This window comes from Peromyscus maniculatus, chromosome 13, assembly GCF_049852395.1.
Source record: "Peromyscus maniculatus bairdii isolate BWxNUB_F1_BW_parent chromosome 13, HU_Pman_BW_mat_3.1, whole genome shotgun sequence".
Taxonomy (NCBI): domain Eukaryota; kingdom Metazoa; phylum Chordata; class Mammalia; order Rodentia; family Cricetidae; genus Peromyscus; species Peromyscus maniculatus.
Genome location: NC_134864.1, coordinates 46,174,242 through 46,191,217, shown reverse-complemented (window position 1 = coordinate 46,191,217; position 16,976 = coordinate 46,174,242). Strand labels below are relative to the sequence as shown.

The 16,976-nt window shown below is 35.7% G+C and overlaps 1 protein-coding gene across 7 annotated transcripts in view; it reads right to left on the bottom strand.

The window, feature by feature from the left end:
* Positions 1 to 16,976, bottom strand: part of Erbb4 (erb-b2 receptor tyrosine kinase 4) — a 1,076,808-nt gene that overhangs the window by 341,142 nt on the left and 718,690 nt on the right. For all 7 annotated transcript variants that reach the window (XM_006989868.4, XM_016008144.3, XM_016008143.3 and 4 more), the window contains exon 5: positions 15,352 to 15,417. In XM_006989868.4, coding sequence (XP_006989930.1) covers positions 15,352 to 15,417 — 66 coding nt within the window. The remainder of the gene's footprint in view (positions 1 to 15,351; positions 15,418 to 16,976) is intronic.

The window sequence follows — 16,976 nt, the reverse complement described above, 5'->3', positions numbered from 1 at the left end:
ATCTCTACATACTCAGCATTAGAATGTTTAGGGATGTGCTGGGTCTTCATGTAGTTTCTGGGGCTCAAACTCCAGTTCTTATGCTTATAAGCATGCCATTTACCAACTAGGCCATCTCTGCAGCTAGGATGTTGGTTAAAATTATCATTTCACTTTAGATGGAAGGTTGCATCTTCATGAATTTGTCACAAAGCAAGACAAGGTGCCGGGCATGGTGCTGCATCCCATGAAGTGCAGCTAAAAAAGGCAGAGGCAGCACCTTCTGCAGTTCATTGCCAGCTCAAGTTACACTCCAATATCCTGTTTAAAGAAAAAAAAAATCAAAGGAAAACAAAGGTGTATGGGGCATTCTTGTCATTTTGATTTATGGTATATCACAAACATGTATATCTTGACTTGTTGTAAACACAAACACACCAAAATAGCACACCTATCACCTTTTCTTATTCTACTTCTGTTTTCAAAATAGCAGAAGAGAATGAAGATGATTTTTCTCCCATTAGACACATATCTAAGTTACCTCTTAAATTGTGATGCAAATTATCAAAGAATTCCTCAGTGTGAAAGACAGGATTTCACATCAGGTAAGGAATGAAGAAGCTAATCACAATTGGCCACTTGTTGATGAAAACGGGGAATCAAACAAATGAGTGTGTTCATGGACAAATGCACTGAGAACAGTCAGACATCTCTGGAGGAGTCAGGATCTGATGATGATACACCAGGAAGCTTTCTATTTTGATACAAGTAAAACCAAGAACAGTGAAGAAACTATTGGCGAGTTCATAAATTGATACATGGCTTTTGAAGGGCAATTTGTCTCCATCCATCAAATTTATGTATTTACAGGTATGTGACTACACAGTTCTGTCTAGAGAAATATGACTTATAGGATGATATGCATTGTAAGTAATTACATGTTTTGAAGTGCTCATGAATTATAATCGTCACTAATGTAATTTCAACATCCACTAAGCTGAACTGCTAAAAAAATTGTAGTACAAACATGACTCACAAAACCACTACAGCACTAGGAAAGTGGGAGGTTCATCATTTTGTGCCAAAATAAGAGGTGAAACATGAAGTATAAGTGAAAAAATACTGAATGACAGACAGTTAGAAATGATATGCTAATTCTTGTATATATGTGCAAATACACACACATATAAATACCGCACTGAACTATTAATAACATTTTATAAAAATGCAAGAAGGGGAGTTGTAGTCACAGTGACATTATTACTTTTTACTGTGGGCCTTTGGGTATCATTTAAATAGTTTTAAAGAAATATAAAACCTGTAATGATATAACCTATGTATTTCACAGAGCAAGTTAATTATCCCAGTGTCAGAGATGAAGACATTAACATTTAAGAATATTTAACTAATTTATCTCAGGTCATATAGTGAGTGATTATCAAAGTAGGTCTTTAAATTACTTTCCAAACTCCTGTTCATCTCTATTGGTTTGTTAGCATCAAGTATGCAGCGACAAACAATAGGAGTTCAAAGGTGAAGACCAACAGGACTTGGAATAGTGAGGATGATGGTTCCAGAAACTATTTTAAATGCAACACTGTTAGCTAAAATATTCTCCTATATTTCTGTTTTCACTTCTGAAAACCAGTTCATTCCAATGAATTATCAATCCATATGAATTAACAACATTGTGAGTGATTATCATGAAAGCTAAGGCATCACCCCAATTCTCTTCACACTTGCTGCTAAAGCTTATACAGAAGATTCCCGCAAATGTGCATACATATACACATATGTAATTTCATGGCATCTTACATATAAGTGATTTCAACTAGCAAATTTAATAGAGAAGGATAGGGGACCTAATGAAGTCTAATATATAAATCTACATTTCAGCAATAAAAACTACGGATTTATGGTTAAGTGATTGTAAGAGTCACATCACATGTGTGGACTAAGAATATAATAAAGCATGCTTTCAAATGTACCATTTTTCCCTAATCTAGCCTACTTTGAAAATTTTAATGTCAGTCAGTGTCCGCTGAGGTGACTTGACAGTCTGCTAACAAGTTGCAAACCAGTAGTTAGAAAACAGTGCTCCACTGAGATCACATAGGTTAAATGAGGAAATTGTAAAGAACTACCTGCTTGATCCATGTATACCTGCTATACAGCAAATTATCCTTCTAATTAATTCACTATAGTAAAGCCAGTGGAGATGACTTTTCCAAATTAGGTTCACAGAGACCATAAAACTCAACAGACCATAGTGTCTGTTACTATTTTTTCTGATCTGCATAAAAGTTTGGAACTGTTTAAAAATAACAAAATACCACACTGTAATAAAGGGTGTTACTTATTTGCTGTACCATTTTTAAAACTGTGAGTTTATGTATGTAATATGTAGTGTTAGTAAATACATAGATATATAAACCGAAGAGCAAGTCTTTGATTCTCTTACTACAAGAATAATTTTGGTTACGTATGAATCCTTGAACTCTCTATTTTGCTTCCACAATAGTACAGTCATTGGGCAAGCAGAAGATACAAAACCAAAAGTAACTCAAAAGAACTCAAGGTTTGAAGTACATTTTTTGAATGCCATGATATAATCTCATCTCTCACTTCATGCCAGAGTGTCCACAGAGAAGTTCCTATGTTATATGTGGTATTATACCTTAGCATGACATTCAGCAAGATCCTCTCAATAACACTGCATCATCATCTATATCCTAGTTCAGATAAAGGTACCTGTTATAGTTAAATAGAAAAAAATTCTTCCTTCAAATCTATTAGGAATGTTCTGATAATATCATAACTAATATCAATTTGTTCCCATGTTCTTCAAGTGAACTATTGACTCAGTGCTTAAAATGTTGGATGTGTACAAGTAATTAGTGCATTGTGATGTTTCCCTTAATTTTACAATGCTTCCAGAAACTATAAATTCAAGAAAGGGAAAGCAGAAAATAATTGAAATCAATAAGAAAGCTTATAGACATGCAAAGTTATTAGTAAAATACAAGAGTTTTAATTAAAGATGTTGGCTCCTAACAAAGGTTTGCTGTTCCCCTGATTGATCCAGGGTGCTGGCTCAGCTCTTTCTCCGCTCCGCATTAGTCCCACTTGTTTTGCTCTGCTCTAATTGGATATGTACCACATTGGCACCTCCCTTTAAAATAACATTTGTTTCACAAAAGACTGTAAACACAATTTACTATGATAAATTAATATGTTTATGCATGCACACAAGTATAATTTGTTTATTATCCTCACAATTTATCATTTGAGTTTCACAATTTACAGAGCTTTTCAGATTTTCCCGGTGACAGAAGTACAACTTAATTCTGAGGTGTTACTTTTTCTTGATTATATTTTTGGGAAACAAAACAACCTCCTTTGTGTTTATTAACTACTTAATACCATTAAGTATTCCATTTTGATGCTGCTATAGGTATATTTTATAACAAATGTAAGAAGGTGTATTTCTAATATTTTCCTAAGCAAACTAAGACTTGGGTTTTCTTCTCTTGCCTATTTTTAAAAAAGTTTCAATACATTGTCATTGAAGAGTGATTTTTCTCATGTCTAAGCATAAGAAAGTATGAGGAACTTGTTAACCTTCCAATTTGCTTACTATAATCTATAAAGTCCTCATAGAAAAAATAATATAAAATGTTGTTTGGAATAATATTTTATTTTATCAATATATTAAGTACCACATTCACAATTTTTAATAGCGTATTGACTATTTTCTTAAAAAAAATGAAATGTAAGCCAGGCGATGGTGGTGCACGCCTTTAATCCCAGCACTCGGGAGGCAGAGGCAGGTGGATCTCTGTGAGTTCGAGGCCAGTCTGGTCTACAGAGCGAGATCCAGGAAAGGCACAAAGCTACACAGAGAAACCCTGTCTCAAAAAACCAAAATAAATAAATAAATAAATAGAAATAAAAAATGAAATGTAGGTGAAAACTTCCACAGTTAAAGGTACCCTGTAATAAAATTATTATTAGTTTAATGTTAAATGGGGAAAAGTATCATGTCTGTTTAGTCTAGCAGCTGGAACATGAATTTTCTCTTCAATTTTTATACTATAAAACTTCAATTCAAGAGATAAACACATTTTATTTTTATTCTTAAATACACTTATTTTGTCCAAATTGTTTCTAGGTAAGAAATAACATTTGTAAAACAACTTAGAAGTTGGAAAAGTTAGTATCGAAGGTTATCACCTTAGAAAATTCTAATTATAAACTCTTGAAATGAAGACAATTATGACTACTCTTACACAAAGTATATGCAAAGGTTGGGAAAATCAAACTGCAACACTTTTATGTATGCATCTTTTTCTCTATCCGCACTCAAAATACAGTGACTAGACCAGCTGACATTGGGTCTGAGAGGACAAAAGGGAAGTGTATAATGAAATCGCCAACCCTCCTGATAATAGGCGAGTAGAAAGAGCTGGCCCGATACAGTGCCTAGAGATAAAAAAGGACATGCAGTGTCTAGTTTAAATGTGATAAGTACACTTCATATATCTTTCGGGGACAGAGATACCTTTGTTCCTTTAATCATTATTATTTATTTCTCAAAGCTTAGTCTCCTTCATACCCACACCTGTACAACTCAGACCTCAGGATTCTGTTCTTGTGAATAGAGAGAGTTGTCATTCTTACTCGTAAGCTTACTAAATAATACTTCCATAAGCTTCAGCGTTCACATAGAAGATAAGTTTGTCTCCCCTGACACGACTACATTAATCCACTGAATCAATTTACTTAAGCTGTGCCGTGGAGCAATGCAGGCATGATTTAACTGAGCTTAAAAGTACTTTCAAGTTGGAGTTGCCTCTCCACATGTAAGGCATCTTTCAGTATTCCAGTGTAAGTTATGTTTGACCCTTTGCAGTGATGTGAGAAATATCCTTGTTAGGTTTCTAGGGTCAGCATGCTCTAGCATTAAAAAAGGATTTAAGGAACATGAATTTAAGTTGTTCAGAAAATCAGACTCATGGGTAAATCAGAGCAGAATACTTAGTAAGATTGGACAAGCATCATTTACTTACATAAATATTTATAAAATCCCTTAGCATGGCTATGATTTTTTAGAAGATTTTGTTTAGAAAAAATCTTCTATGCTGATAGAGGATGTTCCAGTTTATAATCTGAACATCAGGAAGCACTATTGAGGATACACTTAAATTATTCAACATGTCTTCAAAGCGATTCGGACACTCAAACCAGTGTACAAAATGACTAGTAGAGCGTTACTAAGTTATAATAAAAACTCATATAATTCTAAAATTCTATACAATGGAAAAATAAACTTGTATCTATAATTAGTTGGCAGTATAGTCTCCCTGGACTATCATTTCATGGATACTACTTTTTACACAGCACAAAACTTTCCCCCAGTTTTGGAAACCCTGCAGCGTTCTCCTCAAGGAAAACATGAAGGACTGACACCTTTGTTTCCCATGTCTCCATTCAGAAACGTTGGCAGTTCTTATCACCCCCTTGTTTCATCTCACCCAATAACTTGTTCATCACTATGAACTTCTCCCTGAGCTGAGCTGTTTAGCTTTACTGTGACTTCTCTCCATTTAGTTACACAAGCTGATCCCTAACACAACAGTCAGGAGGTACTGGGGTGATATTTTATTTGTGCTGAAATGTGGCAATATTTTATTTGTGCTTTAATAAAGCTTGCCTGGAGATGGGGGAGGGGGGCAGGGGGAGCCATTTTAAGTAAACAGAGAAGTCAGATAGCACACGCCCTTAATCTGATCAGATCACTTACTGGGCAGGGTCTCTGTGTGTTCGAGGCATACTAGGCAACAGAGTCAAGCATGGTGACACATGCCTTCAATCCTAGTATCAACCATAGAGACATGGAGGTCTGTACAGACAGACAGTGAGGTAGCTGGGCTAAGAGCCAATGAGAGGGCAGAAAAGCAAGGCATAAATGGGTGTGGGTACACAGGAAGTTAATATGGAAATATAGGATGTAGATATGATATGATAAAATGATGGATTATTGAACCAACATTTAAAGAGCAACTTGTTTCAAATGTTTTACATTGGTATAGATTTTAGTTTATTGATACAAATTTAAAGTTAATTTTGGTATACTGTATGTATATTTCTACTCTTATTTAAGATATTATGTTTAAGTAACTCATTTGAACTGTAATGGATAGTTAAGAAATGCAGATTAATAATTAGTCTTCTATGATAGTCAAATTTATAGTCATGTTAAGTTTTGTAGGTATAAATAGATATAATTCAATTAGGTAGACAATCTTTAAACACATCAAAGACCTATAAAATATGACATTTAAAATGTTTTAAAAACTTAGACTTTCTGGACAATCAGCTACGTCTGTTCTGGCAGCACCAATTTAATTCAAAGAGAAAGATGAGCATCGAAGACACTCCATACAGAGTTTATCTTCTTCTTGGCAAAAATAGCCATTTGGGCAAGAAACTGTTCTTGTCTGGGCTGCTTGACAAAATGTTGTAGCAAATGTACATGCAGTACCCATAGGAAGGTGACCACTGAACTTTACAAGGCAAAATGGTCTTTCAGGTTCTTGCTTCACAGAAGAAACTGCCAGATGTTCTACAGGACACAGAAAAAAAAATAACTGAGAGACTAGTCCTATGGGCTGAAGATAGATACCCCAATGTTACAGAGGAACCTTGGATGACTGTCTAGGCAGGCAGCTGTGTCATTCTAGATTTTTGGAAGTTGCTTACAATGATCTTTGTGTTTACTTAGGTAATATTGTATCCTTCTGAGGTCTTTGATTTGGTTGAAGACTAGATAGTTATAATTATGGTTTTCCTTGGTTTTGATAGGAGATAAGGTAGATATGAAACCTTGGACTCACAAATATAGGATACATAGGATATCTTTTTTTATTTTGCCAAATATAATTAGACTAGATATTATAGCTATAATTCTTGCTTGATAACTGTTTTGTTATATGTAATTTTACTATGTTAAAGTTAAAAAATTCCTTTTTAATTAAACAGAAAAAGGGAAATACTGTGGAATAATGCGTTTGTACACTGGTTTAATAAAATGCTGATTGGTCAGTAGCCAGGCAGGAAGTATACGCAAGATAGCAGACAAGGAGAATTCTGGGAAGAGGAAGGTTGAGTCTGTCAGCCACTATCCAGGGAGCAGCATGTAATGGCACACAGGTAAAACCATGGAACACATGGCAACATATAGATTAACAAAAATGTACTGAATTTAAGTGTAATAGCTAGTCAGTAGTAAGCTTGAGCTAATTGTTGAACAGTTTTAATTAATATAAGCCTTTGTATGTTTACTTGGGGAATGCAAATGGGAGAGATTCGTCCTGACCACAGGGCCTGGGTCGGACACAGAAAAACTTTCACCTACAGGAAGTAGCATGCATTTTGAAGTTCAAACTTGGTGAGGTAAGGCTGGTGGTTCTCCCTATTTCCCTGATCTCTCTAAGGCTTTCACCCCTATATTTGGCTCCATGTTTTTTTATTTAATAAGAACATTTAGAAATTTGTCTACAAGGTACATCTATGTAAGTCAATAGAAAGGTGGAGCAGTAAAATGTCACCCTAACTGTGGGTTTGCTTAATGGAGACTTTGTAAGTCTGAAAAAAATCCACTAAGGATATAAAGAAATTTTTGACAAAAGAAAATAACCTACAGAAAAGCTCTCACTAAAAGGAATTTATTTTGGCCAAAGGGAAATAAGTAATTTGTAAATTATGATGAAACCACATTTTGCATATATGAAAATGTATATTTCTTATGGTCAATCAGTTACGTAGAGTATTATTAAAAGCTTCAAAGATTATTATAGGATAAAGTGAACCTCACTGCAAGTCACCTTAGTTCATAGAGGAACTACTGAAACTTTAATGAGAGACTAGAATTCCAGGTTGTGTATAATTCACCTTCCTGAAACCTCTGAGGGTTTCTCATCCCTATAGAGTCTTCCATGAAGTCTAATTCTCACAGAAGTGTGAAATTATTTTCATAATTATTAAACTCAGGCGTTACGATACACAAGTTGTCATAGTAGTTCCAAAATACATTCACTTTGCTGTTTGAATATGGATACACTATTTATCTCTTATGTAACTCAGAGGAAGAGGAGGATAGGTATGAAAGTCAAGGACAAACATTCTCCCCTTTCTCTAGTCCTGTTTCTCAGTCCCTGCCCAGATATCAGTAGACATCTTCAGGTTAGACTGAGCTCCATAGTTTATCTCCCACATCATCCTATTCACTTATAGAAAAAAATTTCCAACGTACCTCCTTTAATTACTATGAGACAGGTTGGTATTTACTGGGGCCTTGGTCTATGTCCAAGAATGCTTAAGTATTTCATTTTTAATATTGCATAGAATTTCATTCTGAAAAAAAAAAAACCAACCATCTGGAAGTGAGTGTAACTATTTCTATTTTACTGATGTAGTAACTGATATTTAGAATGGAGTTGTTTACCCATGACAGAGAGAAGAACAACTATCATATGACTGACTCCAAGCTAACATGACTTTGAGTATCCCCTGAAATGTGGTGTACAAGAGACAGAGCAGTCCTCAGACTCAAAATCAGAGGCTGAAATCTGAATATCATCTACATAAATTTGACAACCTCTTTAATTATTTCTCTAGTTTATAGGAAAAAGTTCATTTTCCTCCTTAATTTGCAAGAATTTTATCTTAAAGGACATTTAAAATGAAAATACTTTATATTCTACAAGATTCCATGCTAATGTATAGTATGCTAAATTGTACTTGTGTGTGTATATGTGTGTGTGTGTGTGTATTACATATGCATAGTACTTATTTAAAATTTATAGAATATGGAGTAGAAATGGTAACTATTAAGGTTCTGTATTAGAGTGAGCTTAATTTCTATGCTGAAATAGTAGGTGACTCTATCACATTGTGTTTTATAACTTTCTATGTAAACAGTAGAATTGTGGGTTTCGTAGTAAGGTCTTTCTCCCCACTCCAATGGAGGAGGCATCCCAGTGGGTAAGAATGTTTGCTGTACTGGCATGAGGACCTGGATTTTGAGCCTCACCACCCACATTACAAAGCAGGGCATTGCCATCCATGTCCATAGCCCAGAGTTTGGGAAAGGATGCAGGAAGAACTGGAAGCCCTTGGCCACCTAGCCTTGCTTCTTTTGGGAGCTTCCAGTTCAGTGAAAGGGCCTACCTCAAAAACCAACAGAGGAAGACACTGAGTACACACCTCTGGCTACTCCATGCACACATGGGTGTTTGCCACCACACTCACATTGGCACACACATGCACATTACACACTGTGCACACAAACGGACATGTATTTGTAAACAACACCCTTCGTAAGGACTGAAACTTCATGTACATCATGGCCTCACACCAGTCAGAAAACTAGGAGATAAACGTTGTCAAAAATTGTTACATATAATTTTTGTCCCAGATCTCTGTTTGCTACCTTCATTCTGTCATTCTCTAGTCACTAACACACATGGGCCAAAGGAGAGGGGGCCACAATTATTATCTTATAAAGCCCAGGATTCTAAAGTAGTGTAACTAGAATCTTTGGATTCCAATCCAAAATTTCAAGAGGAGAACCTTATTGGCTCAGCCTTGATTAAGTATCAACACCTGGGGCAAGCTTGCTCAGCTAGAAGCACCAATATTTTGTACTGAATAATGCTTCTGCCTTGAGAGAGCTAAGAAGGATTCTCTCATACATTCTATAATGTCTATCACCATCTTGGCTTCTAACTCCTAGTACAAGCTGGCATTCCTCCTCTTCCTCCCACTTTGGCCAGTAAAAGGGCTTAGACATTATCCAATGTCTTCTGTGGAAGGGAAGGGAATAAAATCACTTCCTTTAAGAAAAACTGTCTTGTGACCAAGTATACAGTGTTGTTTAGAACAGACAGACAAGGGATTATATGTTTTCTTGCTATGTTGAAAGATGCCAATTATAAAAATAAGAGATATTTGGGTGAATAAAAACTGTTTTTTAAAAAAGTTTTTGGTGTTCTAATCACACACAGTCAAAAAATTGAAAGTTTCAGCATTTTTAACATTATAAAACTTGAAGGCTAATTTAATTTTTTACCAATGTTGGGAAAAAGACATCCCTCCTTATTGTAGTGACTTCTAAACTTTTTCATTGTAAACCACAACCACAGAGAATTCACCATCTATAGATAAATCTATAATATATGTGTTTATAATCTAACTACACTGCTATGTTTTGTATTCTACAAAATCATGTATAAAATGAGATAAAAATAAAATTACCAGTTCAAATGACTGAGTTGATTTTATTTGGTAAAGTATTATGAAGATCCATCCATACACACACACACACACACACACACACACACACACACACACATATATGTATATATATATATATATATATATATATACATACACACACACACACACACACACACACACACACATATATATATATATATATATATATATATATATATATATATGAGTTCTAGTATGGAAATTTGGCATCATCTTGACAAACTGAATAGCAAACTTTGAAAATAATAGCTGGGTGTGGTGGTGCATGACTTTAATTTCAGCAATTAGAAGGCAGAGGCCCACAAATCTCTGTGTTTAATCCCAGTCTGGTCTACAGAGTGAGTTCTGGGACATCCACAGATACATAGAGAAATGCTGTCTCTAAAACAAAAATAATAATGATAATAATGGAAGAGGTAACTGAAGGCAAGTGCCCAATGGTGGCATAGAAAGAAAATCTGATGTAGAGCATTTTGCAAGTCTCAATGAATAGTAAGTGTGGGAAGTCCTGCTGGTGGCCTCCAGACACAACCAGCAGCTATAAGGAAGCCTGTCTGAAATTGTCCCCCATCCCTGGAAAGATAAAACAATAAAGTCACTAGGCAGAGCTCCAGGATTACAGTTCACCTGTAAGTTTGACAACAAAGAAGCTATTTTTTGTGAAAAAGCCATCAGTATCTACCTCTTTTACTGACTCCCACATCTCCCTTTTTCATCATTATGAAGCATAGCATTGATTCTTGATTATTTTAGATATCAGGTCAACATCAGCCCAGCACCATGTGATTCAATTTGAAATTCTTTTATATTGTTTGCAAATACCGTAGTGAATGAATTTCATGTAGTAACCTAGTTTTAGTTTAGGATCTGGTTGAAAATTCTTGTCAAACCCTTCCTGCCATAGAACATTGTTTCTATTAAGTAAGTTAATTTAAATCTACAACCAGATACTGATATATACATATATATGTAGATAGGTGATACATAGATAGATAGATAGATAGATAGATAGATAGATAGATAGATAGATAGATAGATAGATAGATAGATAGAAAGGATAGATAGATAGAGCATTTAATAAAGACTAAAATTTGTTGCTAATATGCTGTTTAGACTAGGAACTGAAAAATGGGCATTAACACATATTTCCCCTGGCAACAGTAACTGTTTCAGAGAATATGATCTTGTGTTGGTGATCTGTATCAAAGTGTAAGATCACAAGTCTGTGACTCTACAAATGCCACTTCTAAGAAGTAATCCTATGAAAATTCATTCATACATGCATGGATAGAAAAGGTCAGGTAGCCATGGAAAAAAGAAAGTATCTTCGACAAGTGGTGCCAGATAACTGGATGTCAACAAGTTGAAGAATATAAATAGACCCATATCTATCACCCTGCACTAAACTCAAGGCCAAGTGTATCAAAGACTTTAACATAAATCCAGTTACACTGAACCTGATAGAAAAGTGTGAAACAGTCTTGACACATTGACACAGGAGACAACTTCCTGAATAGAACGCCAATAGCACAGACACTAAGATTGAAAATTAACAAATGGGACCTCCTGGAACTGAAAAGCTTCTGTAAGGCAAAGGACACAGTCAATAAGACAAAGCAGCAGCCTACAGAATGGAAAAATATCTTCATTAACCCTATATCTAACAGAGGGCTGATCTAATCGATCTCCAAAAATATAAAGAGCTCAAGAAACTAGACATAAAAAAAAATACAATTAAAAAATGGAGTACAGACCTAAACAGAGAACTATCAACAGAAGAATCTCAAATGGCAGAAGAATATTTAAAGAAAAACATTGGTGGCACCCATTAGCTGGAGAGGATGTAGAGCAAGGGGATCACTCCTCCACTGCTGGTGGGAGTGCAAATTTGTACAGCCACTTTGGATATTAATATGGTGGGTTCTCAGAAAGTTGACAATCAATCCATCTCAAGACCTAGCTATACCACTCTTAGGCATATACCCAAAGGATGTTCAATCATACCACAAGGACACTCGCTCAACTATGTTCATAACAGCTTTATTTGTAATAGCCAGAATCTGGTACAGTACACAATGGAGTATCACTCAGCTGTTAAAAACAAGGTCCCCAGGAAATTTGAAGGCAAACAGATAGAACTAGAAAAAAAAATCATCCGGAGTGAGGTAACCCTGACCGAGAAAGACAAACATGGGATATACTCAATCATTAGTAGATATTAGCTGTAAAATAAAGGATTTGCTACAATCCACAGACCCAGATAGACTAGGTAACAAGGAGGGTTCATGGGGTGGAGGAGGACATTCAGATCTCCCTGGGAAGGGGAACCAAAAGAAATTTCATAAGTGAACTGAAAGGAGGTGGGGATGAGAACTTGAGGGATGGGGTTGGGAGATAAGAGTGTTAGGGGAGTACTGAAAGAGATGACTGGAAAGGGGGGCATTTCAGGGTCTGGTAAAACCCTAGTGCAAAAGACTATCTCAGGAATCTACAAAGAAGACCCCAGCATAGCGTCCTAGCAATAGTAAATATGCAGCCTGAACTGGTCATCTCCTGGGACCAGATTGGTGTCTAGCCCAATTGTCATCAGGGAGACTTCATCCAGCCCAGCACCTGATGGAAACAAATGAAGACCCACAGCCACACATTAGGCAGAGTTTGGGGAATCCTGCAGAAGATGGGGAGAAAGGCACCAGAGGGGTCAAGGTCACCACAAGAAAACTCACAGAATCAACTAACAGGCTCATAGGGGCTAGCAGAAGCTGAACTGACACCGAGGGAGCCTGCATGGGACTGACCTAGGCTCTATGCATAGATGCTGCAGTTATGTTGTTTGGTCCTCTTTTGAGATTCCTAACAGTTGGATAGGGTCTGTCTCCGACCTTTTTACAGGGTTTTGGGACCCCACTCTTCATACCGGTACTCTATGCCCAGCTTTAATACATGGGGAGGTGCCTAGTATTAATGAAACTTGATATGCCATGTTTTGTTGATACTCATGGGAGACCTTCCCTGTCTTAAACAGAAAAAGAAGAGGAGTGGATTGGGAGGAGAACAGAGGAGGGACAGGGGAGAGGGTCTGAGACAAAAGGAGAGAGAGGAAACTGTGGCAGGGATGTAAAATAAATAAAAATTTATTTTTTTAAAGCTGTAGATTTTTTAAAAAAGAAAACCATTCATTAGTATATGAATGTGATAAGTTTATAGAATATCATAATATGAAGGCATTAACAGAGTACCTGTGTGTTGGAAAAATCCACCTGTGAGTAACTGTGCAGATTAAATAGATTTTACAAATAAAAAACTCAAGTTGTATGCTATAGTTTTTATTTGATATGTTTCAAAACCGAGTTTATTAATGACACTGTTCCCAGCCCACAGTGCCATCTGAAAATAGTGGACACTATGAGAAGAGAGGATTGTTGAGACATTTTACATTATTAGAAGGGATTCCCCCCAATGGGATTATTGTACCATGATTTCTTTCTCTGTATAGCTTCTCCTCTATATACCGCCAGATTTTGTCTGCCATATCCTCCATGCCATGAGAGGCTGCCTGGCAACATGCCCTCAATCAATAGGACCAATCACTCAATGACTGAAATATTCAAAGTTGTGTGCCAAAATAGAACATTTATCCTTTAACGTTTACTATCATTCAGGTATGTCTTACAGTAACAGAAAGCTAAGTAGAACATCAAAACTAACACATAGCGTAAGTGGGTTTGAGTGAAGAATGGCCAGGCATATAAACATACATCTTTTGTCTACAGAAATTATTTTCAGAGGAGAACAATGTATGCCGCAAGTGGGTGGCTGAACAAAGCAGGTACGAGTGAGAAGACAATTTTATGTGATTCTTTTTATATTTCTTCAATTTGAAATATGAAGATATATGTAACTTTAAAAAATAATTTAAGAAATTACCTCTGAGAATTATTCTTTCTTTACTCTTTCTACTCTACACTATAATAATTGCTTTTGTTATTTCTTTATTAAAATAATGTCATGAATGGAGGTAAATGGGAAATATCTAAATTTTAATCTAGCATTATACAAAATTGCCTAATGGATCAATATTTGCACATTTTAAAACTCCAGCGTTTTATGTCATCTATTGATTTTATGCTAGTAAAAGCTGCATTTCATGTTCTTATCATCCTGTGCTATTCATAGCTTTGGTCTTAAGGTATGAGAAAAAAGTTTACTACTTGCATAGAGAGCTTTGTTTTCAAATTTGAAAGAAATTATTTATCCATAAGATTGGTGAAATACCAGATATATTTTAAGTATTGTACAAATTTAAAGATTCTGAAGATATTATACCCATTTAGGGCTGGGTATCAAACCATGGCCTCATGAATTCACAGCAAACACTCCAAGGACAGAGCCTATTCCCCAGCCCGGAACTTTATAACTGGCATGCTTTGGTTCCAATATCTTATCAGTGATGACAGGTTAATGCTCATATTAGGTAATGTGTCAAGAATCTACTGTCTGCATTAATGTGCACACACACCCCACATAATTAAAATAAATTTTAAATTGAAGCATAATCCAAGAGTAAGATTTGTTGTTAACAGTCATGATTGTAAACCCATTATTCATATAGTTTACATCTATGTGTCGTACTCAGTGCCTGGAAAAAACAGGCACATGGTACTTCTTATATTTCTCTTTTTATAATCCATGAATAGCAATATTAATACCTCAGAAATTTAATGAAATACCAGTTTACTCAAAACTGAATTAATATAATTTTTATGTATTTGGATTTCCTAATTTTACTGATATATATCTTCAAAGTCAGAGATAAAGTCATGACAAATGTGCTACAGAGGTCATTAGGCAAGAAACTACAAAGAAATTTGAGAAGCAATTATGTATTGTTTAATTTGAAAGAAATGACTTGGATAGCTTATTTGGATGGAAACAAGCTCATTTCACATTGCAGGTGATCAGAATTGTGAGGATACTCCATCACTAAACAGTCAACCATGTCAAACCTCCCACTTTTCACTATGGAATACTTACAGGTCTGGCAGTGATTTTCTGTGGGTCCCCAGCATCGGCCAGTGCAGGACTTATGGCATCTTCCACCTGCAGAAAAGGAAAAGGAAGGGAAAAGGTCATGTTCACTGTTGCTTTTTATTCTTGTACCGTCTAAATGAAATTCTCTTGTTTCAGTTTGGGGATTTGAAGTCATGCTAGAATTGAGATGTAGCCCTCAAAAGTTCACTTACATTTTGGTTGCGAGCCTAGCCTTTAACGACTGAGCTAGGACATTCCTGTGGTTGAGACAGGATGATCCAGACTTCTTTTTCTACATGTGTTGTTCCTATGTGACCTTTCATTTTGCATCCTAGTAATGTAGATGAAAGGCAGAGAACACAGACAATCTTTTTTGTGATTGCTTCTGTGGTTCTATTATTCTGTTGTGTCTATAGAGCCTATTTTCTCCCTGAGTGTGCATCATATGGAATGTTTATAAGTGAATTTGTTGAAATATTAACCTTAAAAAACGTTCACTCATTTACTGAAACCTGAATGTTCTTTGTATGAATAACTGAAGCACAATGTTATTATATGTAAAATTGTCCCACATTTTACACAAAAAGGAAATATGTCTATTTGTTAATATTTCTTCACACAGAATTAAGTAGTTATATTCTTTCATTTTGATTATTGGATATTGATATTTCCTTGATCAATGCTACTTACTAGAATTTCCAAGGCTCACAACTTAATGATAGGAACAAATATTAAGAATTAAGGGGTAATAGGTCAAAGCTGTAGTATATGACAACAACAATATATTATTCAATCACATTATAATCCCTCAGACTAAGAGATAAAATCAAGCACATTAACTGGAGGAAACTATGTGAGTGGACTACCCTTGAACCTTGTTGCTGAATTTCACTCAAAACTTCAGTGGTCCATTGGCTTCTCTTTAGAGTTGAGTGCACATGAAAAGCTATTAAAGACTAAAGCCTTTCTACAGAAAGTTTCTTATTAAGAACTTTGCAGCAGTGGCGCACACCTTTAATCCCAGCACTCAGGAGGCAGAGCCAGGCAGAGTTTGAGGAGTTTGAGGCCAGTCTGGTCTATAGAGTAAGATCTAGGACAGGTTCCAAAACTACACAGAGAAACCTTGTCTCAAAAAAAGGAACTTTGTTCATTTTCTACTATTAATTACAAATTCAACATTCTTAACCAAGATAACTCCTTTGTAAAAATAATCAATCATTATACCAAATGTTACTGTCTTCCCTTAAGTCAGTTTTTAAATCCTTAACTGAGAACTCTTGTTACTTAATGGTTTTCTCTCTCTGAAGAAAGTGCTTGAGAGAACCTACAATGATTGACACTCTCATTGATAATCTGGACTTGACTGACAATTGCTCTGGCTGAACCTTATACCACCTGAGAGTCTATCCTTGGAAGTGAAGGCAGCCATGTCCAAGCTCTGTAATGTGTAGGGTCTTAAGTCTATTTTTTTATTTTGAAAAATATGGGGATCCTTTTGGAGCACAATTTATTTAAAGCAAGCATTGGTGAGGCATTGCTACTAATATCAGGCGCATGCAATATCCAATCACGCCGCCATCTGCCTGTTTGGATCTAAACATATTATAACCACACAATGCAAGCTCATT